Here is a 25,711-nt window from a genome sequence, read left to right on the forward strand (position 1 = left end):
GCCATTGTGATTCGTGGATGTCAATCTCCTAGAACTAGAAGTCACTAAACCAATTTGAAATTTTGTTTTGAGTTGCAATTAGCTTTCTAAGGTAGATGAATTGCCTATGTACAACTTGAATTTCTCCCTTTTGGGCATTTAAATTTTTGTTACGTGATATTTTCTATCAAGACTCCCAATAACACCTTTGTGTATCACAAAAATCACTAAAATTATTAATAGACCGATGAATGAATATCAAAAGATAAAAAACATTTTTTATGTCATTTTAAACTTGTAAAATAAGTGGGTTCAGCTGGGACTCACGTTTTTTCTCTCACAAGGAGGGTACAACTAGTAAGAGCGTAGATGCATTTAGATCAACCCTATACAAAACTACACATACTTTAAAAGTATGGTACACTAAGCATCGAAACCTTAGCTTTTTTAAACTTTAACATTATCAAGCGAGGGTTAAATCCCTTGGGTAAATAAAAAAATGTGTAGTCGTAGAAATAAAAGACGTGTGAATTATTATCGTTCTAAAAATAAAATAAAAGAGTAAATTGTCATTTTCATTGATGTGGTTTGGATTGAACCGACGAAAATGACCAAACCATATTGACAAAAGTAACGGTTCACTCTAAAATATATATAAAATTGTTGGATAACCACTAAAAAAGTTTTCTAAAAAAACACAAAAATGTTAAACTGGTTGGCTTGTTTTGTGCATAGTTTTATCTATTTTTGGTAACATTGTGAAGGAAATCCTTAAACATAGCCAAGTGATTGAATGAAAAACATGGACGTTGCCGAGAACACCGCTCATTCTCAACTCATCACTTGTCTTCAAATCAACTTTAAATCCATCATTTCCACACATTTTTACACTTGCATTTTCTAACACAATAATCACACACAAAACTCTCTCAAAATGTCGTGGCAAACTTACGTTGATGAACATTTGATGTGTGACATTGAAGGTACCGGTCAGCACCTCGCCTCAGCCGCTATCTTCGGCACTGACGGTACTGTCTGGGCTAAGAGCTCGTCCTTCCCTCAGGTCTGTCTTTATTAATAATAATATTTCTCTTAATCTAATCATTCATTATTGTTTTTATATATTATGTTATGGGTATGCATGCACATTTGAGAAACTTGATCATAGGATATATGATAGTATGTTTATAAGAATTCAACTATTCATGCATGTTTACATACGACGGACCTACCCTTTGGCCAGGGTGGGCGGCCGCACCCCTTGAAAAATAATATTTAGTGTATATTTTAGGCAAAAAAAACCTGACCGCACCCCTTGAAAATATGGTTGAATACCTCATCCGCACCCCCAGCAAATAATTTCTGGATCCACCACAGAATTTGTAATAGTTTTTTTTTTTTCATGTGTTCTTTTGTGTAGTTTAAACCTGATGAAATTAATTCTATCATCAAAGAATTCGATGCACCCGGTACCCTTGCCCCTACGGGTTTATTTCTTGCTGGTGCAAAGTACATGGTGATCCAAGGCGAGCCTGGAGCTGTTATCCGTGGAAAGAAGGTAACTTCAACCCGGTTATGTTAAAAAAGGTTTATTTGGGTTATAGGTTTCACGGGTCGAATGGGTAAAGCTTGAAAAATTTTAAATATCTAACAGGCCAAACAGGTTGAAAGTCATCCGAAGTTTTGTCAGTTTACTAAAACAGTTTACTAAAGCAAATTAGTTATTACTTAATATGATAGTTGTTTATTACTCCAAGACGTGTTATACCGCGTATAAATGAGGGCGTTCATTCCCTGTGTCGAAGAATCAAACCTTGGCTGTCTTTTATGTAAATGGTGGTCCTGAAAACCTTGAAAGTTTCTGCTTAATTCGAAGGAATTCTAATCTAAGGTGGCAAAATGGGACGAGGCGGTGATTGGGTAATGGACAAATCTGGCACGCGTTCAATCATGTTGGGTTGACCCGAAACACTTTTTGTTCGGTATGCTTAAACTTTTCATAAATAATGCAGGTGTCAAAAATGATTACAGAAATTATATATATTTTTTTGAATAAATAAATTAGGTGGTTTTACGCATTTAAGATACACTTTTGGTGACTTAGACTAGATGTTGTGAGTTCACTAGCAACCCATTAACGATGCCACATAGGATGTTGGTGACGGTTAACCCACACCGGCTAGTTAACGACGGCCACGGTAACAACATTGTGAATTCGTTAATTCATTAACTATGTTTTCGGGATGATGGTGGGGCCCATGGATGTTGGAACCAATCACATGCCACCTTTTTTATTTATTTTAGCTACTGGTATTGGGTGTTTAGTTAATACACAACACACTGTTAACGGGTATTTAGTTAATGGTCAAGTTCTTATATGACAGTGACGTGACAGTGATGTGGCAATGGTATAGTTAACCCACAACACAGTCTTATAGCATGTTCGAGCCAATTTACTTTCAATGTAATCTTGTTTAGCATACTTGTTTGACTCGTTAGAAGTGTAACATAAGCACACAAACACGAGTAGACGCATTTCCACTTCAGTATATTATCAAACTCATATCCATAATGATTCCAAGATACAAACCAAATGTGCCTTAGTAAATAATATTTGAATTTACAGGGAGCTGGAGGGATCTGCATCAAGAAAACCGGTCAAGCCATGGTGTTTGGCTTATACGAAGAGCCCGTGGCTCCTGGTCAATGCAACATGGTTGTGGAAAGGTTGGGTGATTATCTCGTGGACCAGGGCATGTGATTCCGCTCCTTATCACCATTCGCAGTACTTATGTGTCTATAGTCTCGAATACGAGGATAAAAACGGTTTTATTTACTGTTTTTTGGAGTTATGATCTCCGCGTCCTTGTTATATGCCAGGTTATGTGTATCGTTTTTAACGAATCCTTATGTTAAATAACGTGTTACTCAAATATGTTCAAAAGTTGGGTGTTGTCTTGTTAATGTGACAATTATTGTCACAAGATGGCATATTATGTGAATAAGAGAAATCTCATTGTATTTTATTTTCTATGTTTATGATACAAATGTGATTCATATCTTTGTTTTGTATCTGTTTGTTTGGTTGATGGAAACATCAGTTAGGAAAAAGTTTTCATACCATAATAAATAAAAATAACTACACAAGTTGGTGCATATATGATCACACATTGAGAATCCATTCCTTGTTATAATGACATTAAAAATCAGAAGATGTTATATAAATTTTAAAAATAATGTAGTAAAGGTGATCACTACCTAAATTTATGAGATGAAAGATGTGATTACTACATATTAGTGAGACTTGAAGATGTATCACTAGCAAGCGTAGATTTGTGGGGCGGGAGGGGGCGTCCGACTCTCTGAACTTTTCGCTCGTTAGTGGAGAGTATGTAGTTTTCGTATAGAAATTTTTTGGTATATACGTTTTTGACCCCCCCCCCCCCCCCCCGGTTTTATAGAATTTTTTGTATTTACGTTTTCGACCCTCCGGTGGAAAATCTCAAGTTTCGCCATACTACCTTAGTAATGAGAAGACTTAGTAGTGATCACTACTGTATTATTGAGACCTAAAGAGGTGATCACTAACTCGTTCATGACACGATTTTGGTGATTCATTCCACATTGTTACAATAAAGAAGTTGTAGTGAACTATATCCTAAAGAGAAAGACGCGAAGGTGATCATTACCTTGATTAGTGACATGTCCTTAGTGAAGATAAACTTTTGTTGGATATAAAAAGGTGTATGTAAAGTGTGTTAGTTAACACTCGCCTGATTCCCAAACTACTATAAATCTTTGTGTTTTTATGTATTGATTTTTGTTTTACGATAATCTTGTTCAAATAGGTTTTCAACATACAAATTCTTCATAAGAAACATATTCTTGACCAACAAAGATATCATAAAAATGGTCATAAAATTTAAAAATTAAGGTATTAACTCACTATAGATTCCTTTTGTAATTACAACTAATATTTTTATTTTATAATTTATTTTCTCAAAGTTAAAGGGAAAAAAAAGGTAAGATGTACGATGGTACACCCACCTCAACACCCTTCTCATGTAGCATAGTGGTGAGCATTTGCAAAGCAATGATGAGGACAGCATCATATTCATGATATGTGGTGGCCTTTGTTCATCAACTTGTATACGACACCCTAACATGTATGGGCACAAGAAGCCTTTCATTATAAAACAAGTTAGATAAAATATTTTTTTTATATTATATATAATATAATATATATTGTGGTTTCTAGAAATATATAAAAAAGTTGTGTCTTATGTTGTCTTTTTTTTTTCTTCTAAAAATCTTTGGGAAGTAAATATTTGATGCAGCTCAAGACCAATATATGATGTCATAAATATATAAATAAAAAGAATAAAGTGTGGGGAATATTTTAGTGTTGATTATGCCATTCAAATTACTCAAATCCATCCTTTACAAGATGATGGGGACCTCAAATCCCAATCCTTGATTTCATAGAAAAAGAAAGGGTCAATTACAACCAACACAATATATTATTATCATTATATTTTTTTTCATAAAAGGTGGTGTGTTAACCAAGGTACTAATTTAAAATAAAGATTAGAAGAACTGTATAAATAAATATATATTACATATAATCATACGTACGTAAAGAAAGAGAGTTAATGACCAAAAAATCATTTATGTACCACATTTAAAGTAATATGTATATGAATCAGCAATATTCTTGAATTCTTACCGTACAAACGCATAAATTATAGCGACAAATGATATCATCAGCCGTAAGGTCAGTCGGTATGGTTGCGGGGACCGAGCTCGAGGAATGGTTTCAACGATCGGTGAACCACCCCTAGTGTTTGAATGGGGAGTGGGGAGTTTGAGAGAGAGTGTTTTTTCGGTGTATACTCACCGAAGGTGAAGAAGAACAAATTAAGAGAGGAGAGAGAGGAGAGAAGAACCAATTAAAAATTTTTATTTTTTAACTAAGTGGGTGTTTAAACCATACCTAGTGTTTGAGTAGAAAATAAGGAGTGAAGGGAGGAGTTGACATGACTTTATATCATTGGGTAGAGAAAACTCAAACACCCTAACTCACCCCAACCATACCGTCCACCCTAATATGCTACTAGAAATATATAGAATTAGTCATGTATCGGACATCTTCACATAAAGAATTGAAATAGTTATAAATGCATTTTAATAACGTTTAAATGAGTAATATATTAATTAATTTATAAACATTTAATACATATTAATTTTCAATGTCAACATTTGAATTAACGTTACAGATTTTTAAACTTTACACCCTATACTTTTTACTTTTTGTCTTTTACAACTTTATCAATAAACATTTTTCACTTTTTACCTTGACACTTTTCAACGTTTTTACGTTACTTTTGGCGGTTTAACGAACCCTTTGTAGTGCAGGTTCTACGTCGACTCAATTAGTGACGGAACTAGCCCATTAAATCTAGGGTATCCCAAATTTTTTTCTGTTCAATCATACAATATTAAAAAAAACGATAGTGGCGGCATTAAATAAAGTATAATCTGGAAATCCATATTCGGCGAACGTTCAGACAAACTCACCGGCATAACCAATAGCGGCGACATGCTTATTAACTACGACATTTTGTTCATTAGCGACGGCCTCATTACCGACAAACATATCGCCGCTAATGATTGTTGATTTTTTTTATCGAACCAGTGTTATTGGCAGCAACAAAACATGAGACCAGTGCGTAAAAGATGACCAGTGACGTCTGGTTTTGTTCTAGATCCTGAGCAATGATCAGAAAGAATGCCGCCATACGTATTTTGTGGTTTTTTTGGGCTAATCTGATCAATTGGGCTTATCTAATCAATTGAGTCATTGTTTCAATCGGGCTCACTTATTTTATAAGTTTGGGTTGGTTACGGATATCCTTGTATTATTTTAGGGGTATCCTTTGTATAAAACCGAAAAATTAAAAAAATACACAAAGCATACGGACTTCAGCCATAGCCCATGCTACGGCGGGCTACGGCTCACATAATAGTGATTCCGCCCTTGTACTCAGTTATTTTTTTCTATGTGTTACGTTTCAGTCTAATTTTTAAGAGCTAACATTTCACAACATGCGTGTGTTATTTAATGTTTTCACGTCTACCTTTTTGCTCAGTTTAACTAAGTATCACGCCGCTGCAAAACACGGGTCCTAAAATAATAATAAAAATACCTTTTACTGGAAGGAACATGTAGGAAAACTTGTGACAATTTACATGGGGCCATGACCATACCAGCAAGGACTATAGAATAACAATAATTCATCATACAATACAATTGCACGTCACACTTTCCACCGTATATAAATAATATTAATCTCCTCCCCACAATAATCCAACTTGTACCGTTTCTTTCATTCTTTCTACTCAATCGGAACACGATGTCGTGGCAAGCGTACGTGGATGACCACTTGATGTGCGAGATCGAAGGAAATCACCTCACTGCCGCCGCGATTATCGGTCACGACGGCGTCGTTTGGGCCCAATCAGCCACCTTCCCTCAGGTCCAACTCTTATATACACACACACATATTTGTCTATTTTGACCTAGTTTTCTCTTCATTAACTTCGTTACAGTTTGTTTGATTCGGATCTGACTCGAACAGATACTGCTGTTAAGTTGATGTTATTTCAGAATGAAATTGTTCTGCTGTGTGTTGATGTTTAGGGTTTAACAGGCTCAGCTGTTTGGTTTGACTTTGACCTAGTCTGTTTGACTTTTATTGGCAACTTTTGACCTTGGATTTAAAAAGTGGGAATCCCATGAAAACGACGAGGTCTAAAACCAAGAAGCAATAAAAGCGGCAAGCTTTTCGTATCCAATGCGCAAGACGATTATATAACTTTTTTATGTATCCATAGGTTTTTAACTTCCCGGACCCAAAATATTGCTATAATTTAGGTTTTTAGAGCATTCACGATGAATTTCTTATCCCTATTTCTATAATTACACTAAAAATCACTGCTTTACTTCTCAATTAAATAATAAATTTATAACTTTATCATTACATTTTCTCAGTCTACTCACAATCGCTTACAAAAATATTAAAAACATTATATAAACACTAACATTTTATAATATAAGTAACACGCTCACAGGGACCATTTTGAATGCTATTATATGATTTTACGTGCATGTACAAGCTAAAAAAATCCAAGGTACAACAGTTTGTTGCATAAAAACACCCTAGTTACAAGAGGCGGACGCCTCAGGCCTAAAAAAACCCAAATATATTCCTTTTGGGGCTTCTTGGTTTACTCTAGGCGTTAAGTGAAAAAGCGATTGCTCGTGTGCTTTAAAAATACAAGCTATAACAATTAACAAATATATCGTAGGCAAATTCACACTAAAAAGGCGTGTGATTGTGAACATTCATTTAGAGATATGTCATTGCAATGAAATTTAATCTTTACTCTAGAAGGTATCTAGAACCTTGTAGTTTGTTAGTTCTAAGGTCCATGGACTTGTGTGTGGATTCTGCGAAAGTCTATGGCGTTTTTATCAACTATTGAGCATTGTTGTCAATAGCGAGCGTAGTGATCGCTATAGCGCGCTACGTAGCGTATAAATCTAGGCTCGCTATTAGGGTTGTAGCGATAGATAGCGATACTTGAGTTAATTTTCTGCACTCATAAATGCGACAATATATTTTGATTTATGTATCTTTCATCATTCGCAAATCATCATCATCATCATCATCATCATACTCAGTAAATCCCACCAATAGCAAAGCTAAGGTAGGGTCTGAGGAGGTTAAGATGTAGACAGCCTTACCTCTACCCCGTAGGAATAGAGAGGCTGCTTCCAGTGAGACCCCCGGCTCGCAAATGTTTAACATATTTCATGGCTAATACTGCAGGTCAAGCCAGAGGAAATAACTGCTATCATGAATGACTTCAATGAACCTGGTTCTCTTGCACCAACCGGTTTATACCTTGGTGGTACCAAGTATATGGTTATTCAAGGCGAGGCTGGGGCTGTGATTAGAGGGAAAAAGGTGACGAATCTATTTTTTTTATTTTATAATATCCAATGGGTATATGCCGATACGCAAGTGCATAACTATTTGGGCTAATTGTGTGTGTGTATATGTATATGTGCGTGCACGTGTGATATATTCTTTTGAAATCTTAACATTTTAATAATACTCTACATACATGCATACATATATGTATACATACACATATCTATACATAAATACATACATTAGGGCTGGCAATTTCAGACACGGGCCTGTTAACACGACACATTTTTAATAAGTTTCGTGTTTGGGCTTAACAGGTTTCGTGTCTTAAACAGGTCAACACGTTTAGAACAAGATAAAATTCATGTCTAAACATGTTAAAGACCTGTTAACTTGTTAGCGATCTGTTTGCGACCTTTTTATATCTGTATGGATGTTATGATTTGGCTTTTATGGATTTTTATTTTAAATTTGCTAAGGATTAATATGTTAAGGATTATGTATTAGTTAAGACTTTTATAAACTTTTGGCAATTTTTGTTTCACTAATCAGGTTCCGAAATGTGTGATATTTTGCGTGTCCCTAAACAAGTTTGTTAACAGGTTGTTTCATGTTGACATGTTTCTAAACAGGCCGTGTTCGTTTCGTCTGGAAAGATGACACGATAAGTTATTGTGTTCGTGTTCATGTCTAGCATCTCAGGTCATCGTGTCCAGTGGCGGATCTAAGAACTTTTTTCACTGGGTTTCTTTTGTTAGATTCTCACTAATTCTCACTATTTTTTTCCTAATCATACAAGGTTCTCACTAATTTTTTCCAAACCGAATGGGTTCCTGGGAACCCACAAAAGTGGCCTAGATCCGTCCCTGATCGTGTCGTGTCATGTCTTATCGTTTCATGTCTGACCTGCTAAGCAGTCAATAGCGGTGCTATAGCGGTTAGCGGACCTCTGGGTGTGTAGCGGTCCAAATAGCGGTGGCCTATAGCGGTTCCGCTATTAGCGGCGTTATATATTATAACTGGTTATATTCTTGTCAACTTCAGGGACCAGGAGGTGCTACTATTAAAAAGACAACAATGTCCTTGATCATTGGTATTTATGATGAACCCATGACTCCAGGCCAATGCAACATGATTGTTGAACGGCTCGGTGACTATCTCCTCGAACAGGGTTTTTAATTTGCTCTTGTACGTCTCCACCCCCATCATACTTTTATCCGTTGAACTTTTTATCTGTGAATGGGTTGATATGGGCTACGGTATAAATTATAAAAAATAGTTTTTATTTTATTAAATACAAATGTACAAATGTGAATATGTTGTAGAAATTCTTGTCCGGTTGGGGTCATCATAAGATAACCGCAACCAGACAAGAACAATATTTTAATATTTCAAATGTACAATGACTAAAACGAGACACAGTGAGAGTACGTTAATTTTTGTTTTATGTTTACTAAACGAGTTGTATTTTAGGATTGGGTTATAATCATCGATAACTAAACGAGTTGTATTTCAGGCTCGGCTTGTTCGAGCTTTTAACCAGTCTTAAAAGTGCACCACTACTTATTGGTCATATCCTGATTTACTAAAAAGTTTGAATAATTTGCAGGAAAGTGATACAGTACTGGTAATTAAAGTTGTGGAGTTGTAAACCAGGTGGTGGAAAATATAAACAAACTTTGAATTGATCAACTTTTTCCTGTATTATCATCCTTCTCATGATGGAAGTGGGACACTTGTTTAGTTCTTATTTTTGGAGTGTATTTTGATTAATATTTTTATTATGTTTTGGATCTCTGATATTATTATTATTACTTCTTTGCTTGTGTAACATCTTTTTGCTGTTTGATGTAAAATCCAGTTAAGTCAAACAAGTTAAATAAAGGGTATTATTGTCAATTCATAAAAAGAGGTGAAAATAAAAGATATATGAATTGACAATAATATTCTTCATTGAACATGTTTGGTTTAACTGGGTTTTAATTTTTGGACTGAATTATTATGTTTCCAGTATGTCAAGGAGGAAACTTTTATATTTTTAAAAATTAACCTGAAATAGCAAAAATGAATAAACCATATGGACGAAAATGTCAGTTAACTCCACTATTCCTTATTGATAATAAAACAAAGTAATCATTACATAAGTACAAAATAAACCATGGCACATAAGATTTGACTGATAACATAAGATTCTACTAAATTCGGTTATGTTAATTATAGAAACTGGATTTTTTTTTTAAAGAATTCTATAAACACCATTCAGCAAGCATATAACATCATTCAGCAAGTATATATAACACCATTCAGCAAGTATATAACACCATTCATGGAGTAAACATCTGACCGAAACATATTTTTTTCTCTATATAAGTATAGCAATATGGTACTCATATTAAAGATAAAAAAACGCTCGTTATTATGGTGTAGTTTTTTTTTTTAAAGTTACGTATTAAAAGTTATTGACGTTTAAAAAAGACGGGGGAATTTACATGTGCATTAATGTTAGTTTCTTAATTTAAAAATGTTAAATTTACATGTATATCATTAATCTAGAAAATTAATATGTTTAATAGTAAAAATTATTTACAATTTTACCATTATGATCTCAACTATTAGATCAAAGATCTAATGGTGTAGATTCTTTCTTACCTTTCTCACAAAAAAAACTTTTTTTAAAAGAACCTCTACCAGTGAGATTAATACCTTTTTAATCTTAGTAGTTTCATGGAATTATAATAAATAAAGGAGTTAGATATATCCTCTTGTTATTCGTTTTTTTAATAAAACTCTTTTTTGCAAATATGACAGAAACTCACTGAATACTAAAATTTCCATTAGTTTGTAACCATTTGAAACTTTTCTATTTATAGAGTAAAATACTAACAAATGATTATTTTTATTTCAAATATTTTAAGAGTATATTTGTTATTAGTCTCCCTTTTTTTTCTAAATTTGGTACAAATGTAACCAAATAATATTCTTGTTGGTTATAAAGTAGCATTTCTAGCTGAACGACTTTTAGTAAAAAAAAAAAAAAAAAAAAGATTTAAGATTGAATAGTCCAAAAACAAACCCATACACTGTTCCTTAATCCTTATTGATTATAAAACAAAGTAATCATTACATCAGTACAAAATAAACCATGGCACATTTTTATCTGTTAATTGGGCTCCTATTTGGGTCAGGTTTGACTGATAACATAAGATTTTACTAAATTCGGTTATGTTAATTTGTGCATTCTTAAATTTGTTAGACAACCATAAAGCTATGTGCAAATAGTAATGTATATATAAATTTATAAAACTTGACCAAATTCAATATACACATTTCCTTTACATGGTGTCTATCTCACATGTTTTTATGTTTTTGTAGAATAAATACAAAAAGCAGTTCCTTGAATACATTTTCAAGCACAAAACCTTCTGTCTAATGAATTTAAAATAAAACTAAAATTAGAATCTTTTGAAATATATGATTAATACTTTTCTTTTAACAAAACATTTCTGTATTGCATTTTTTTCATAATTAATTAATTGTAAGACAAATATATTTAATACACTACTTTTAATCTTTGTGAGATATCTTGCCATCATCACATTTTTAAAATTCATAGTTTTCTTATGCATATTTGTTTAACATGTATAAATAGAGCAATATCCATAAAAAAAATTATTACATGATCAATGAAATTCTTATCCATTTAAATTAACATATCTTTAATTTATATCATTTAATTGTTATTATTACTTATTAAATTGTTATTATTACTTAAATAAAAAAGTATCTAATCTAATCTAATCTAATCTAACTTATAATAAAAGACTCCAAATAATGCCACGTGCCATTCTCTCCTTCAACCTCATAAATTTTATTTATATTTATTTAATAAATTTCTTTTAATATTAATATTAATTAATAACCAATATATAGATAGGGGATGGTAAAATGAAAACCGTTTTTATTGTGAAAACTCGAAAACTAACTAAAAATAGCATAAAAAACACACCAATTTTTTTTAATTTTTTTATAAAAAATCGCAGGTTTTTTTATATAAAAAAACAACACATGTGTATGTGTACTACATATGTGTAGTATTACACATGTGCACTACAAAAAAAACTTCTTTTTTTTTTTGAAAATTTTTTTATATACTAAAAGTGACGAAAATTTGTATGAAAAAAAAAATTGGTATGTTTTTTGGCTTTTTTAATTAGTTTTCGAGTTTTCACAATAACTAGTGGTTTTCATTTGAACCTTCTCCTATATAGATATCACTTATTTTTCTTTATCTAAAATTAATAAATAACTTAAATTTTGCAATTTAAACCCTTTGTTTTTTTTACTTTTAACCCAAAGTTTTTCATCTTTTGCAATTTAATCCCAGCTCTTTTTTATTTTCAATTTTGGTCCACCATACTTTTCATTTTTCCCAAGTTTTTTGTTTCATTCTAAATTTTGTGAGTTAACGCACCGCAACGTGCGTGTGGGGTTCAACAGTTTTTCGTATATTTTTCTCGTTTGACTGGCTCGTCACGTAACATCTATTTTTCTGCGTTTGAGAAGTTCGTCCAGCACGCGGGTCCTGATGGACTTAGTTATTTTTTTTTATGTTTTACTTTTCGGTTTAATTTCTCAGCAACGAGCGTGCGTGATTCAAAGATTTTATGTCTGCTTTTTGATGGAGAGTGTGAAACGTGAGCCTTAAGTGTATTAAGTTGTGTGAGTTAATGCGTTTTATGAGATTATATCCTTTGAATATGTTAACTACGCAAGTATGTGGTTCTACAGGTTAATCGGCGTAATTCGGTGAAATTGGAGAGTTTAGTGATGAAGCAGAATTATCAAGGATGATAGTCGAGACACGCTACATTATTCATGAGCCGTTACGAGTCGAAATGTAGCTTGAATGTACGAGAATTATGAACGAACGAAGTTGAGGGGCCGTTTAGTCATTGTATGAAAGTGAAGATGCAAACTAGAGGGAAGGAGTGTAACCTACGGCTAAGATACGAAAAAAGAAACAGAATGTACAGACCGTAATCTATGGTTTTGTTCCGTAGCGTATGGTTAGAATAAAAAGGTGGGCCGGTTGGGCTGAGATGTTGGGCAGCCTTTAGTCACGTGGACTTGGGCTCTCTTGTCAACAAATCATCATCACAAGTGGCCCCACGATTAGGCAGCCATCACAAGAACAAGAGAGGCTCAAGTTGGACTTTGAGATGATTGGACCATGTTATTGAATCATATGATACGAACACATGATCCACTAGGAAATTGGCGGCAGCCATATTAAAGGAGAAGGTGGATTTTTGTGATTGGGCCGCAACAACAGAGGGAATCTATCTTGGATTATCATTAATCATCGAGAGGTGCACATGAGGGTTTGAGGATATTCATAACATCATCCATCATTATCATCATAAGACATCATCACGCATCATCAGTATTGTTCTTTGGGCCGAGATATGCACATATGTTCTTGGGGGGTGTGTGGACTTTGACTTCTCAACAATAACATCACAATAGACAAGAAAAAAGGAAACACATCTCATTATCATCATATCGTTGACGGCATAGACTTCTTTTGAAGGAGCACAAAAGTCAACAACAATCCAACACATATGATCATCATCACGTGGCTTGTGGGTTTTAGATATAACATCATCATCAAGAATTAATTGGGCAGCAAGGTTTTGGGTTTCAACTGGGCCGCCAAATGCATGTGAATATTGGATTGGGCCGATTACAAGAATATCATCATTGGGCTTGACTTGGCGGCACACATCAAGAGGAGCCGACTTTTGATAGATGTTTTATTTATATAATTCATCATCACATCAATATTTTAAGAGGAGGACAAGAGAGTCAAAATACATATCATCACACTTGGGACATCTTGGCAGACTCCTATCGAGACAACACAGGGAGGAGCAACAACCCATGTGAGATAATTAATGCTCATTATCAAATCACAAGTGGGCCGAGATTTTTATAAGGGATCACACATGTGGAGAGCCCAATTTTAATTATCAGTCATATGGGCTTGAGGCATCATCATACAATCACCAGACATCACAATCTCGACGGCAGGGGAACTACTCTGAGACGCAAACAGAGGCAGACGAAGATCCGTCAACCGTCATGAGCGGCTAGTCGTTTTATGGTTTCCTCCGGTTGGAGGGTTTTGTAAGTTGGATAATTTTATGTGTTTGTGACAATCGTATAACTCGGTGATCTAAGCATTCGATGCTTTTCACCTTGATTTGATTTATTGATTGTAGACAATTGCATTTATTTAAACCTTAATTTCTAAGCATTCAGTTCCCGAGAGTTCTAGTAATTGGGATATATTTGACATGGGGTTAGGGTTTGTAATTGTAATTGATAATCATTCGATAATCTCCCGTTATGTATTGACCGGAGTACTTAGTCGTTGGTTATCACAATTGATGAATTAGGTTAAACACTTATGTCTATGTGAGTGTTTCGATTAAACACATAATTGAATCTAGCTATAAAACCTGAAATCTGGAGGAACCATTGTTCTTTCTATTGATTTAAATCTCACATTTAGTTTGTAATTTTTAGTTAATCCACAAATCAAACAATCATCAGTTTATTTTTTATAGATGTTAATCAATACTTAACATTACACACTTTCCACAATCCTCATCTGGTTCGATATCCGACTTACTCTAGCTACTAGTTTATTTCGGTTTTTGCATGTCCTTAACGACAGACATCACTTTTCGCTCAGCGTTATTTTTTTCCATTTTTATTTATTTTGTTTCTACGAGTTTTTCCGGTGTTGGTGGTCGCTGACAACGGTATAGTATTGCTACTACTTAACACAATTTTATGACAACCGCTGTAACACAGGGGTTTAATACTAGCACACACGAATATAACAACAGGAATAAAAATATGTTAATAATCAAAATTCAAGATAATATAATAATTGGGTTTCGCCAATAATAAAATAGCATGGGGTTATCTAATCCAAAATTTAATTCTCACAATGGAATTTGAATTCAACTCAAATTGCATAATTTTCCTCCTATCAAATCAAAAAATAAATAAATAAATAAAAATAAAAACTTCTATCTTAAGCACTCAAGTTTACTTTTTGAGGACTTTCCAATCCATCACATAGTTCTTAAAACTGTTTTTTAGCATTGACGGTGACTTTGACTTCTCCATATCTAGCCCACATTCCAACTCAATAAGCCCATTACTAATCTTGACCCCAGGCCCATACTCTGGCCTTTGCTTTGGTGCACTACGGGACCTAAGCTTAGCCCTAAAAGACTTGGTGTTAGCCATGTAACCCGGGTGGCTCGCAAAAGAATCATCCTTAGAAATCCCATTTATGATCGACCCGTAGTCGTCGGGCCCACATGAGTACGCAAAACGAGGGGTGTTGTGGGTTGTGGAGAAGCAAAACTCAAACTCATGATGGTTTGATGAACCGGGCATCGAAAGATGGCTCCTCGGGTTACTACTCAATAAAGGAGATGGTGTCTGGTCTGCAGCCCAAGCCCATGTGTTGGCTCGTTTTAGTCTTGATTTGGGCTCTTCAAGGTCCACCTCAATAGGGTTGGGCCTACCATCATCTTGGATCTGAAAAGTAGATGAAATCCTTCTGCTTCTAGTTCTTCCCTCACAAGCCCCCCTCTTTAAATTTGATACAAGTAAAAAAGAAGAATGAGTATCAAAGTGTTTAATAACCGTAATGGTTCAAACTAAAGAAAAACAATCGGTTTGGCCGGTTTGATATTCAAATGGTGCGTTTCACGGTCTGGTTTTGTGGTTTGTCATTTTAACGGTTCAACCTTGTTTGAAACTTGGAATTAGCCATGTAAACCGAACCAGGTGTAAACCTATATAACTTGATATAACTTTTTTCATTTTTGATATATGCATTTATGTATATATATTTTAATTATGAACCATCTTTATCATTTTAAAATTTAAATACAAACTAATGATTTTGAAAAAGAAAAAAATCAGTACAAACCGGCAAAACTAACATTCAAACCGGTAAAACCGTAAAAGCAGCCGGTTTGCCCGACCGACCCAGATTGATTTGTCGTTTTCGAGACTAGAATTAGCGGTTAAACCGGCCTTGCCATCAAGACCCTATTGAGTACACTTAAAGCATTCACAATCAAACCTCTATATTTATATTAAGACTATGGGGTATGGGGCATGGGTTGGGTACAAACGTCCACATCACCACCCGGGGTGGGCTGGGTTTCGATGTGCCCCTTGGGCAGGGGTTTCAGCCCGGGCGTTGGGCGGGGCTACCCACATGACATGACGGAACCTCATTGGCCAAGAGCACTAGCCCTTTGAAATTGGCTTTTTTTCCACGCCACCCCAGCCACGCCCCACCATACCCCTTTGAAATTGGCTTTTGGTCTTTGGTGCCCCAAACTCCATGTGTCGCACCATGCCCCCAACCCACGCCCCACCATACCCCTTTGAAATTGACTTTTGGTCTTGGGTGCCCCATACTCCATGTGTCGCACCATGCCCCCAACCCACGCCCCACCATACCCCACGGTCTAATGTGAGTGTATCCTTTATATCTTTTAAAGTAGTTGTGAATGGAGGAGAGATAAAATATTGTTGTTCATTAGCAAATTTGAAATTATTTACCCTCTATAATTTTTTTAATATTTTTTTTAAAGTTGTTGTGAGTAGATGAGAGAGAAAAAGTAATGATAAAAGTATAAAAAATATTCTTTAATTGAAAACAACAGAGAAAATATGTGTTTTTCAGGGTAATTACAGAGATGGAGTAGAAAATCGAATGTGAATGCTCTTATTAACATTAATAACTAGAAAACCGAGTTTAGAAAACCACTAATTCAGCGAATCGGGTGCTTACCGTTAATCTTCTTGGATGAAATTCATCATATCGAAGACGAAATTTGCGTGCAAAAACATTGGATCGTGCTCTAAACAAAGCCTCCATCCCCTGAAGAGTCTGAACTGCTCGCTTCCTCACTAAATAACCTCTCACAAGTGCTTGAAGCTTCACTAGTGATTTCAAAGCCTTCAATGCTTTCCTTGACTGTTAAAATTGGTATTTATTCATAAGGCCATCAATGAAACAGTAAACTTTGGTTCCAATTTCAATTTTTGAGAAAATATAAGTTTTGATTATATAATATTTTTTTATTATTTTCTAACGCCTAGCTCACCCACCCTCTAGTGCTACTCGTAAAATCTGCAATTTTGTTCACCATGCGACTTAACCCTTAACCCATGTAGGGGAGGGACACACAAGATACCACTTGATGATTATATATAATTAAAATTGGGTTTGTTTATTTTAGAGTTAATAACATAGTTAGTCCTTGTGGTTTACACAAAGTAACAATCTAAGGTACTAATAGTTTAAAATCACTTCTTAGGGTACTAACTTACCATTTTTTAACATGTGGGAGTATTAACGTTAATTCCCTAGTTAATTATTAGTACCTTAGATTGTTAGTTTGTGAAAACCACAGGGACTAACTATGTAATTACCTATGTAATTAATACCCCCACATGTTAAAAAAATGGAAAGTTAGTATCCCAGGAAGTGATTTTAAACTATTAGTACCTTAGATTGCTAGTTTGTATAAACCACATAGACTAACTATGTAATTAACTCTTTATTTTAGATATAACGGTTGTCTCACCGACCTTGTGATATTTGACCCCGGATATTTTTGAACTTTGCATATGACAAACAAAGTGAAAAGCAAAAAAAGTTTGTATTAACGGTACGTAATTGTTTCATGGTAATGATTACCTCATTTTAGTTCTCCGATTTTTGACCCCGGAGAACTTTGCATAAAAAAACAAAGTGAAAAGCAAAAAAGAAATTGTATCTTTTTCATGGTAATGATTACCTAATTCTAGCTCTTAGTTGTACTGTTAGAAAAAAATTCAGGACTCATGTGACCTGACCCGACTCGAATTGAAAATTCAGACGTAGAGTTAAGCAACATTCAACCATAAAAAAAAAAAAAAAACAGACATAATAGAAAAAATCATGGGCCCGGCCACTAATTGCAATTAAATTAAACGTATAATTGAGTTAAGAGTTCTTCATTACCAAATACCCACGAAACATAGACTGAATTTTGATTGCAGCTGAATTCTCCCGATCCCTGGTGGCAGTGGCTGATCGAATCTGAGTTGTTAACCGGGCAAACGCATAGGCAGCATGGGCGGCAGCAACGGCGACATCAGCGGCAGCAGCGGTGGCGGCAGCAACTGCAATTGCACGTCTGCTTTGTTCTTCACAGTTGTTGATGTGAATTGGAGTCTCTGGCGGAGAACAAATGGCGTATCGACGTGCGCGGCCAATGCACGACGGAATGTTGGTTCTCCGGTCACCGGAATTTGATTCTGTTTTGAAACCAAACAATGTCTTCAACCACCTTATCATTTTCCCCATTTTTGGTTCCTATAAGTCAAAAGGAAAGATAAAGAGGTTGTCTAATTCAAAAGAATTGTAACAACTCATAGATTTTAAATATTGCTATTAAGAGGGAAAAGTCCATAACAGATATATATATACATACATATTATGTGTATCTATATACGTCACACCAGTATAGTTCTCATTTTTTATATTAAATGTTAAAAATAATGGTAAAACTTTAATTAGGTGTAAGTTTGATGCATCATTTGATAAAAAGACAATTTAATACTTTTTTTAAATGATTTTGTGATTAATTTTGTACTAAAAGTATAACTTTTAATATAAAGAATGAGGACTATATTGTTGTGACTTTTTATTATTTTTAATGTGATTATTTGATAAGAGAACTTCAATCTGTATAGGGATGAGCATTTGGTATTGGGTACCGGTACCGAATTTTTTCGGTACCGGTATCCTCTTTTTGACATTTTTGGTATCGGTATCGGTAAAATACCAAAGTTTACCTTTAAATACCGGTATCGTACCGGATATTTCGGTACCGGTACCCAGTTTTGATGAATTTCGGTACCGATATTTTCGATACTGATACCGGTACCACGCTCATCCCTAGGTTAATAGGTGTGTTGTTAAAGTGTTTATTCTTGAATGGATGAAAGTTTTAAGTTTGATGACAAACTGGAGGTATATTTAGAAGGTGTGTGAATTAGTTTTTACAAATTGTTAATTATATTAAATTGAAGAAAATTATTAAATGGCTTTAATTCTCATAGACGACACGCATAAAAGGAAATTTGCCGTTCAAAAAAAATTAGAGGTAACCATGTTAACAAGGTCGGTATTTCATATTGGTTTTCTTGACAACTTCTATACTTTTAATAAAAACTTCAACACGGTCTTTAAATTAAAATTTACATCATTTAAAATTTGAATATTGGATTTTAATAATTCCAATTATTCGACATTGGCCGTCAACAGTCTCAACTTCAAAATTAACCATTGGCAGTCCCAACTATTGACATATTGGCCACCAATGGACCCTGACTAACAGAATTCTAACACCGCTAGTCTCCGGTTGCGAAAAACCGTTTTGGCCATAAAAAGGTTTCTAAAGGTCCAATCTAAGGTTACAAAGAGATTTGAGACGAAAATGTTGAGTTTTCCGACCAAAAAGTTGAGTTTTCCGGCTAAAAAGAAGTTTTCCGGCGACTTCAATAATTGGGGCTTTTACTAGAAAAGGGTTACTAAAGGTCCGTAATAAGGTTAGAAAGTGTTTTGGGATAAAAATGTTGAGTTTTCAGGCCAAAAATGAGTTTTCCGGCAAAAAATGTTTTTCCGACGACCGGAGACTAATGGCGTCATGGTTCTGTTAGTCAGGGTCCATTGGAGGCCAATATGTTAATAGTTGGGATTGCCAGTGGTTATTTTTTAAGTTGTGACTGTTGACGGTCAAAGGCGAATAGTTGGGATTATTAAAATTCAATATTCCTTTAAAATTTAGTTTGCTGGATCTGTTTTGACTTAAGTTCTTCTAAATATAAGTTTTGCCTTTAAACAAATATATATCTTGTCGTAAGAAATTAAGATTCTACCTAGTACAAAGTTTATCATTTTTAGAAGTTGATAATCCAAACATAATGATAAACGAATTAACCATTAAATTGGCACAAGATTTGATAAGATGGCACTATAACGTGTTATAAATGACAACTCATATTTGAAAATTTAACCCCATTCAACATAGATAGACAGATAATCATACAGATGTAAAAGCTAACGTAATTTAATGTACTAAGGGTATAAGGAGTGATAAAACACTTTAAAGTGGCAAACCAAAAAAGCGATCAATCAGAGCGTGCCATGTCAATTAGGCAAAAGTGTTTAAACTTTGCTGAAAATTGTTGGCAGTGGTTTAAACACTTGCTGAGTGGCAAACTTTTTTTTTATTTTATGTTTTTTATATTTAAGATAAAATGGAAAAAACATAAACTTTTTAAAAATAAAAATAAAGCATTACATTTTAATTAAAAATAAACCATTACATCTTAAATAAAAATAAAACATTACATTTTTAATAAAATCTAACTTAAAAAAAAACTAAAAATCACAAGGCCATCCATATTTTTTTGCGATCTCACGTTTTCTAGCGAGTGCGACTTCCAACATCTTCGGGTGAAGGTCGTCGGTAGGCCGATTATACCACTCAAAGTCCTTGTCGAACATTGTTTGTCGCAACGCCTCTCGTTGCTCATCCGCCAAGGTTAAATATTTTTCTTCTCGTACACGTTTAATTTCCATTATCTCTTTTTTCATGGCCTTGTACTCTTCGAATTTGCTTGTTATATCTCTTGGATCTTCGTTTTTTGAAGACGGCCCTTTGTCCTTTTTCTCCTTTCTCGTTTGTCGTCTTGGTGGTGGTGGTGAAGGATCCTCGTTTATGTCGGGAATATTGAATCCGCTTGAGATTTCGACATTCGGTGATCCTCGGGCATAATTTCCCGAATCCGAAGACTTTCTTTTTAGACCCGAACCGGAGCTTTCTTCATTCAACAAAGGTACCGGCGACCACTTTTGATTTGTTCTAACAACCTCCCAAGCCGCAACATGAGCGAACTCAATTTTTTCTTTGCTTTTGTAATCCTTTAACGCTTGTTTCATTACATATGCGTCGTCACTCCCGCTAGGACGTAAACGATCCTATATTTCGTTAAAAAATAAACCGTATAAAAATATAATATCATCAACTAAATCCAAATATTTCGTTAAAAAATAAACCGTATAAAAAAATTACCGCTTGATGATATAGACCGTTGAATGTGTTAATTTTTGTTTGCATCGTCATCCATTTTGAGCGAACTTGGTGGTGGGTTCGATTACTTCCGCCGACCGTTTCGTTAAAGTGGTTTAGAACTTTCTTCCAAAAGCCATCCTTCTTTTGTTGATTGTCTTTCCTTTTATTCAAAGTGCAATGAACAAAAGCCTTTGCCAACGCCTCTTCTTGTCTAGGCGACCAATTTTCCCGTTTGGCTTTTCCTTTTTTTTTCCGGTTCATCCGCAACATCTTCATCATCCGCAACATCTTCATCATCATCTAACTCTTGTTCTTGTGTTTCCGGCACGAACTCCTCATCGGCGTCATCTTGTTCGTCTATCGGTGATTGTGACATTGGGTTTTGAAAAGCAAACGGGTCAAAAGCATTTTGCGCTTCTTGGGAGTAATCATAATAACCGGTTTGAGTTATCCTCGGACCGTATTGCATCCAATTTTGGGTGGGTTGGGTATCATAACCGAAAGGTTGATGCATGGGTTGGTTAAAATAAAATGGAGGTTGGGTGTGACTCGCAAACCCAAGTTGCGGATTAAACGGGACACTAGTACCACCCGAACCACGTTTATCTCCAGGCCTCGACTTTGAACCGGACCCTACCATTTTCTTCTTGCCTTCACCCTTCTTTGAGCCTTCCATATTTTTCAAAGTGTAGAGTAGATTGAGAGAGTATGTAGAGTATGGTGTATTTTTTTAAAATGTGTGAGTAGTATTTATATAGGGTGAAAAAACAATTTAAAAAACAATTTTTTTTTTTTTACATTTAACGGTAATATTACCGTTGGAATGGGGTGAAAAAAAAGGCAACAGGCATGCATTAACAATCGGCAAACCTACACCGATTTTCTTTGTTTGCCGCGTACCGACATTGTCGGCGGCGATGTTTGCCGATCGGCAAACCCGTTTGCCGAGCATTGCCGCGTCCCATACCGTATCGTATCCCCTAAGGATGTTTTTAGATGATGTTTTTAAGTGCTACATGTGTGTTTGCCCAACCAATAAGATTATTTCTATCTCATGATCATTTCACAAACCATAAAAACACCAATTCTCTATTCTCTCTCCTTTCTCCTGCCCATAAATTTCTCTCTCTTCCCTCTCAAAAACAAAATACCCATCAAATATTTATCTTCTCTCTCCTCTCTCCTACATCACACTCACAAACCTTTCTTTCCTACAATTTTTTCTCATTTTTTCTCACATACACCACTACATTCTCTCTCCTCCACCTCACACCCTCTCTCCTTAAAAACACGAAAAAATACCTCTATTGTGGATGCTCTCATTTTTTTCTCATTCTTCCCCACATACATATTCACACACTCTCTCTTTCAACTCATCCCCTCTCTCCTTCACATTATCTTCTCTCTCCTTAAAAATACCAAAAAACAACCTATTGTGATGCTCTAACAAGAATACAAGATATCAATTTACTACCAATTGACATATAATCACATAGATGTATATTATATATAAATGTATATGATCAAATACCAATTCATAAAAAATAACTTTGCATTCTAAATTGATTCAAAACTAATAAATCCACAATGTATATAAAAACACAACTGTATATAACATACTATGTAAAATATCATAAAACAAGGCATTTAAAGAATTTTGTACAACTTCAAGTGCCAACTCAGTTATCAAAGGATTTTTTTTTTTTTTTTTTTTTTTTTTTTTGCAAATTAAAATTGTTAACACAACCAAAACCCTAATGACTTAAGAACCTTTATTGTGGCTAATCACAATAAGCAACAAAATGATATAGTGAAAGTGATTTAATCATGTTACAGGAGTCAATGTGTATAAGGTATTCTATTGTGACAGATGAGATGCTTGCACATCTCATACCCCACTAGTCAAGAGTCAATGGATCAACCTAAGTGAGAGATCATGTTCGAATATGATGATCGGGATGAGTTCAACTATCATGGGGAGGTTTGACTCAACCGGCATGCAGTGGCGGAACTAGAACATTAACTCAGAGGTATCCCAAATTTTTTTTTCATCGTGCATCGTACAATATTAAAAAAAAAGGACAATAAATAAATAAAGTAAAACAAATACCTAATAGATTTGTCCTCTTTTTTTTCATAGCTTAAAATCGTTTCATCACATCGTCGTCTTTTACTTCACGTAAAAAATTCTTTTCGACCGCACAAACCATAGCATTGTTCAAAAATTTCGGGCCCATTCGATTGCGTAAATCTGTCTTGACAAGTTTCATTTTCGAAAAACATCTTTCGACGGTTGCGGTTGCAACCGGTAAAAGCAAAGCTAGCTTCACTACCCGATAAACTGAAGAACAAGAACTATGCGTTCCCGTTTCAACCATAACACGCGCAAGATCACTTATTCCATTCAAATTTGCAAATTTATCATCATCGCTTATAGTGTGACGAAATGGGCAATTGTGATTTAGGCTTATTATTTTCAATTGATTGGTATCCTCGTAGTTGTGCCATGGCGTGCATTAAAACTTCAGGGCAATTGGGCAATTATTTACAATCTTTTATTATTTTAGGCTACCATATTGGGCAATTGAGCTTATTATTTACAATCTTCAATTGATTTGGGCTAACATATTAGGCAATTGGGATTTGGGTTTATTATTTTCAATTGGTTTGAGCTTACAGACTTTTTTTAGAGGTGTCCTCGTAGTTGTTCAGGGGTATCCTTAGTATGAAAATCGAAAAAAAAAATTACACTACCGATAAAAAATGAGCCGTAGCCCGTGCTACGGCTCATTATACATAAGGTCCGCCCCTGCCGGCATGAGTGAAATATGTGTGTCGCATGTTGCCAAAGTATAACATGATGTTGGGAGAAAGTGTTTGTTGGCGTCCTATAGCCAAAGTATAACAAGTTTTGTGATTTTTGTTATAGAAGAGAACGATGTGCGAGTAGGTGCATGTTTTGGTGGTGTGGGAGAAATCAAAGGGCCAAATATCTAAAACTTGCATGTACTTAGAAGTGTTTTGGTGGTGTGGGAGAAATCAAAGGGCCAAAAATGTGTCGGCTACTACTTACTCAGTTACTCTTGCATACCCTTTGAGAATGACTAACTATTAATTAAAGATGTGTACCATAACGCTACTCGGTATGGTAGCGTCCTCCACCCCGGCGCCGCCACGTCACCACCGTCCTCCCATGCCGCCCCCCTCCGTCCCGTCCTCCCCGTCGGAGTTGTGCTGTTTGCGACGGACCAAAACATGTGGGCCCCCCTTGGTGACGCCCGTCCTCCCACGCCGCCCCCCTCGGTCTTGCTCCGGCGACGTCTTCTTCTCCGGCAGCATACCGAGCAGCCTAACTTCTTGCATTTCTCTTACCCACTGGTCGGGAGTTGAGGTCACTGCCTTCCCTTTGAGAATGACTAGTTATTAATTAAAGACTATTAATTATGGTTACTACTTACTCAGTTACTCTTGCATACCCTATCACGTTTTAAACGAAATGACACAGCGGAAAATACGAACCTTAAAATTTCTTTCATTATAAACATTCTGACATGCTTGATGATCCATTTGACTCTTTTACAGTATATACATTCTTCATTCTTATTTAAAAAATAAAACATGACATGCGTTTACTAAATTACATAATCACATAATCCCATACAACTTATGATGTGTAATTGTATATATCCCATGCATGCATGTACAAGAGAGAATCTTTGGTTGGTACTTGGGTCCGGTAGTCTAGTGTCTTCGGTCTACAACACCACCTTGTGAATGTCTCTATATACACAAATTTAGGTGTGTACTTGTAATATCCCATGCATGTACATATACACCAACACATGTATACATGCATCATGCATGCCCATTTTCGTATGATACCAATGCTTATATACACCATATCAGATAAAACATGGTACCAATGCTTATATACACCATATAAGATAAAACATAACATTTCGGCAATAAGTTTTTTCAAGTGAAAATATTTTACCCAAACTTTGTATCCATATATTCGTTACCACAGACAAAAATTGTTAAGGAACGAGAGGGTGGATTGAGATCTCATTTGTGGGATAATACAAAATAAAAATTATAGGTATAATTATAACCAATTAAAACTACTATAGAAATAAAGGTTATTGGATTTAAATAATCTCAAGTTTCATCATTTGATCGAATGATCGATAGCACTCTCAACTTACGAATTGTATCATGGAACTCCTAACTTTCAACTTATTTTTCTCTGACACTTCCAAACTAACTGAATCCTAGCTTAGTTAGTTTTTCTTTACTATGTGACACTTATTTAGTGATGTGACATTTAACGTTGCTTTTTTTAATGACGTGGCATTTTATGTAGCATTTATCTAGTGATGTGGCATATGGGGCGTGAATTTTTTTGATGATGTGGCATCTAGTGTGGCCCCTGTTTAGTGACGTGGCATCTAACGTCAGCTAATTGGGTTGGGTTCAGTTAGTTTGGGAATGTCAGAGAAAATA

At 35.0% G+C, this 25,711-nt stretch overlaps 4 protein-coding genes across 4 annotated transcripts; 2 read left to right on the top strand and 2 right to left on the bottom strand.

The window, feature by feature from the left end:
- The first annotated feature begins 872 nt into the window (after positions 1 to 872).
- Positions 873 to 3,083, top strand: LOC110893764 (profilin-1). The gene is made up of 3 exons (XM_022140890.2): positions 873 to 1,042; positions 1,400 to 1,537; positions 2,606 to 3,083. The coding sequence occupies exons 1-3, from the start codon at positions 914 to 916 to the stop codon at positions 2,738 to 2,740; spliced, it is 402 nt and encodes a 133-aa protein (XP_021996582.1). The 5' UTR covers positions 873 to 913; the 3' UTR covers positions 2,741 to 3,083.
- A 3,174-nt stretch (positions 3,084 to 6,257) lies between these two features.
- On the top strand, positions 6,258 to 9,794 carry LOC110893763 (profilin-2). The gene is made up of 4 exons (XM_022140889.2): positions 6,258 to 6,515; positions 7,872 to 8,009; positions 9,021 to 9,164; positions 9,586 to 9,794. The coding sequence occupies exons 1-3, from the start codon at positions 6,393 to 6,395 to the stop codon at positions 9,153 to 9,155; spliced, it is 396 nt and encodes a 131-aa protein (XP_021996581.1). The 5' UTR covers positions 6,258 to 6,392; the 3' UTR covers positions 9,156 to 9,164; positions 9,586 to 9,794.
- Positions 9,795 to 15,017: 5,223 nt separating this feature from the next.
- LOC110896267 (protein IQ-DOMAIN 14) lies at positions 15,018 to 18,504 on the bottom strand. The gene is made up of 3 exons (XM_022143721.2): positions 18,088 to 18,504; positions 16,870 to 17,055; positions 15,018 to 15,650 (listed from the first exon to the last, which is right to left on the bottom strand). The coding sequence occupies exons 1-3, from the start codon at positions 18,430 to 18,432 to the stop codon at positions 15,096 to 15,098; spliced, it is 1,086 nt and encodes a 361-aa protein (XP_021999413.1). The 5' UTR covers positions 18,433 to 18,504; the 3' UTR covers positions 15,018 to 15,095.
- Positions 18,505 to 20,514: 2,010 nt separating this feature from the next.
- Positions 20,515 to 21,290, bottom strand: LOC110896266. Its single transcript, XM_022143720.2, has 2 exons — positions 21,209 to 21,290; positions 20,515 to 21,114 (listed from the first exon to the last, which is right to left on the bottom strand). The coding sequence occupies exons 1-2, from the start codon at positions 21,257 to 21,259 to the stop codon at positions 20,515 to 20,517; spliced, it is 651 nt and encodes a 216-aa protein (XP_021999412.1). The 5' UTR covers positions 21,260 to 21,290.
- Between the last annotated feature and the right edge of the window lie 4,421 nt (positions 21,291 to 25,711).

The sequence above is a fragment of the Helianthus annuus genome, chromosome 12, assembly GCF_002127325.2.
Source record: "Helianthus annuus cultivar XRQ/B chromosome 12, HanXRQr2.0-SUNRISE, whole genome shotgun sequence".
NCBI lineage: Eukaryota > Viridiplantae > Streptophyta > Magnoliopsida > Asterales > Asteraceae > Helianthus > Helianthus annuus.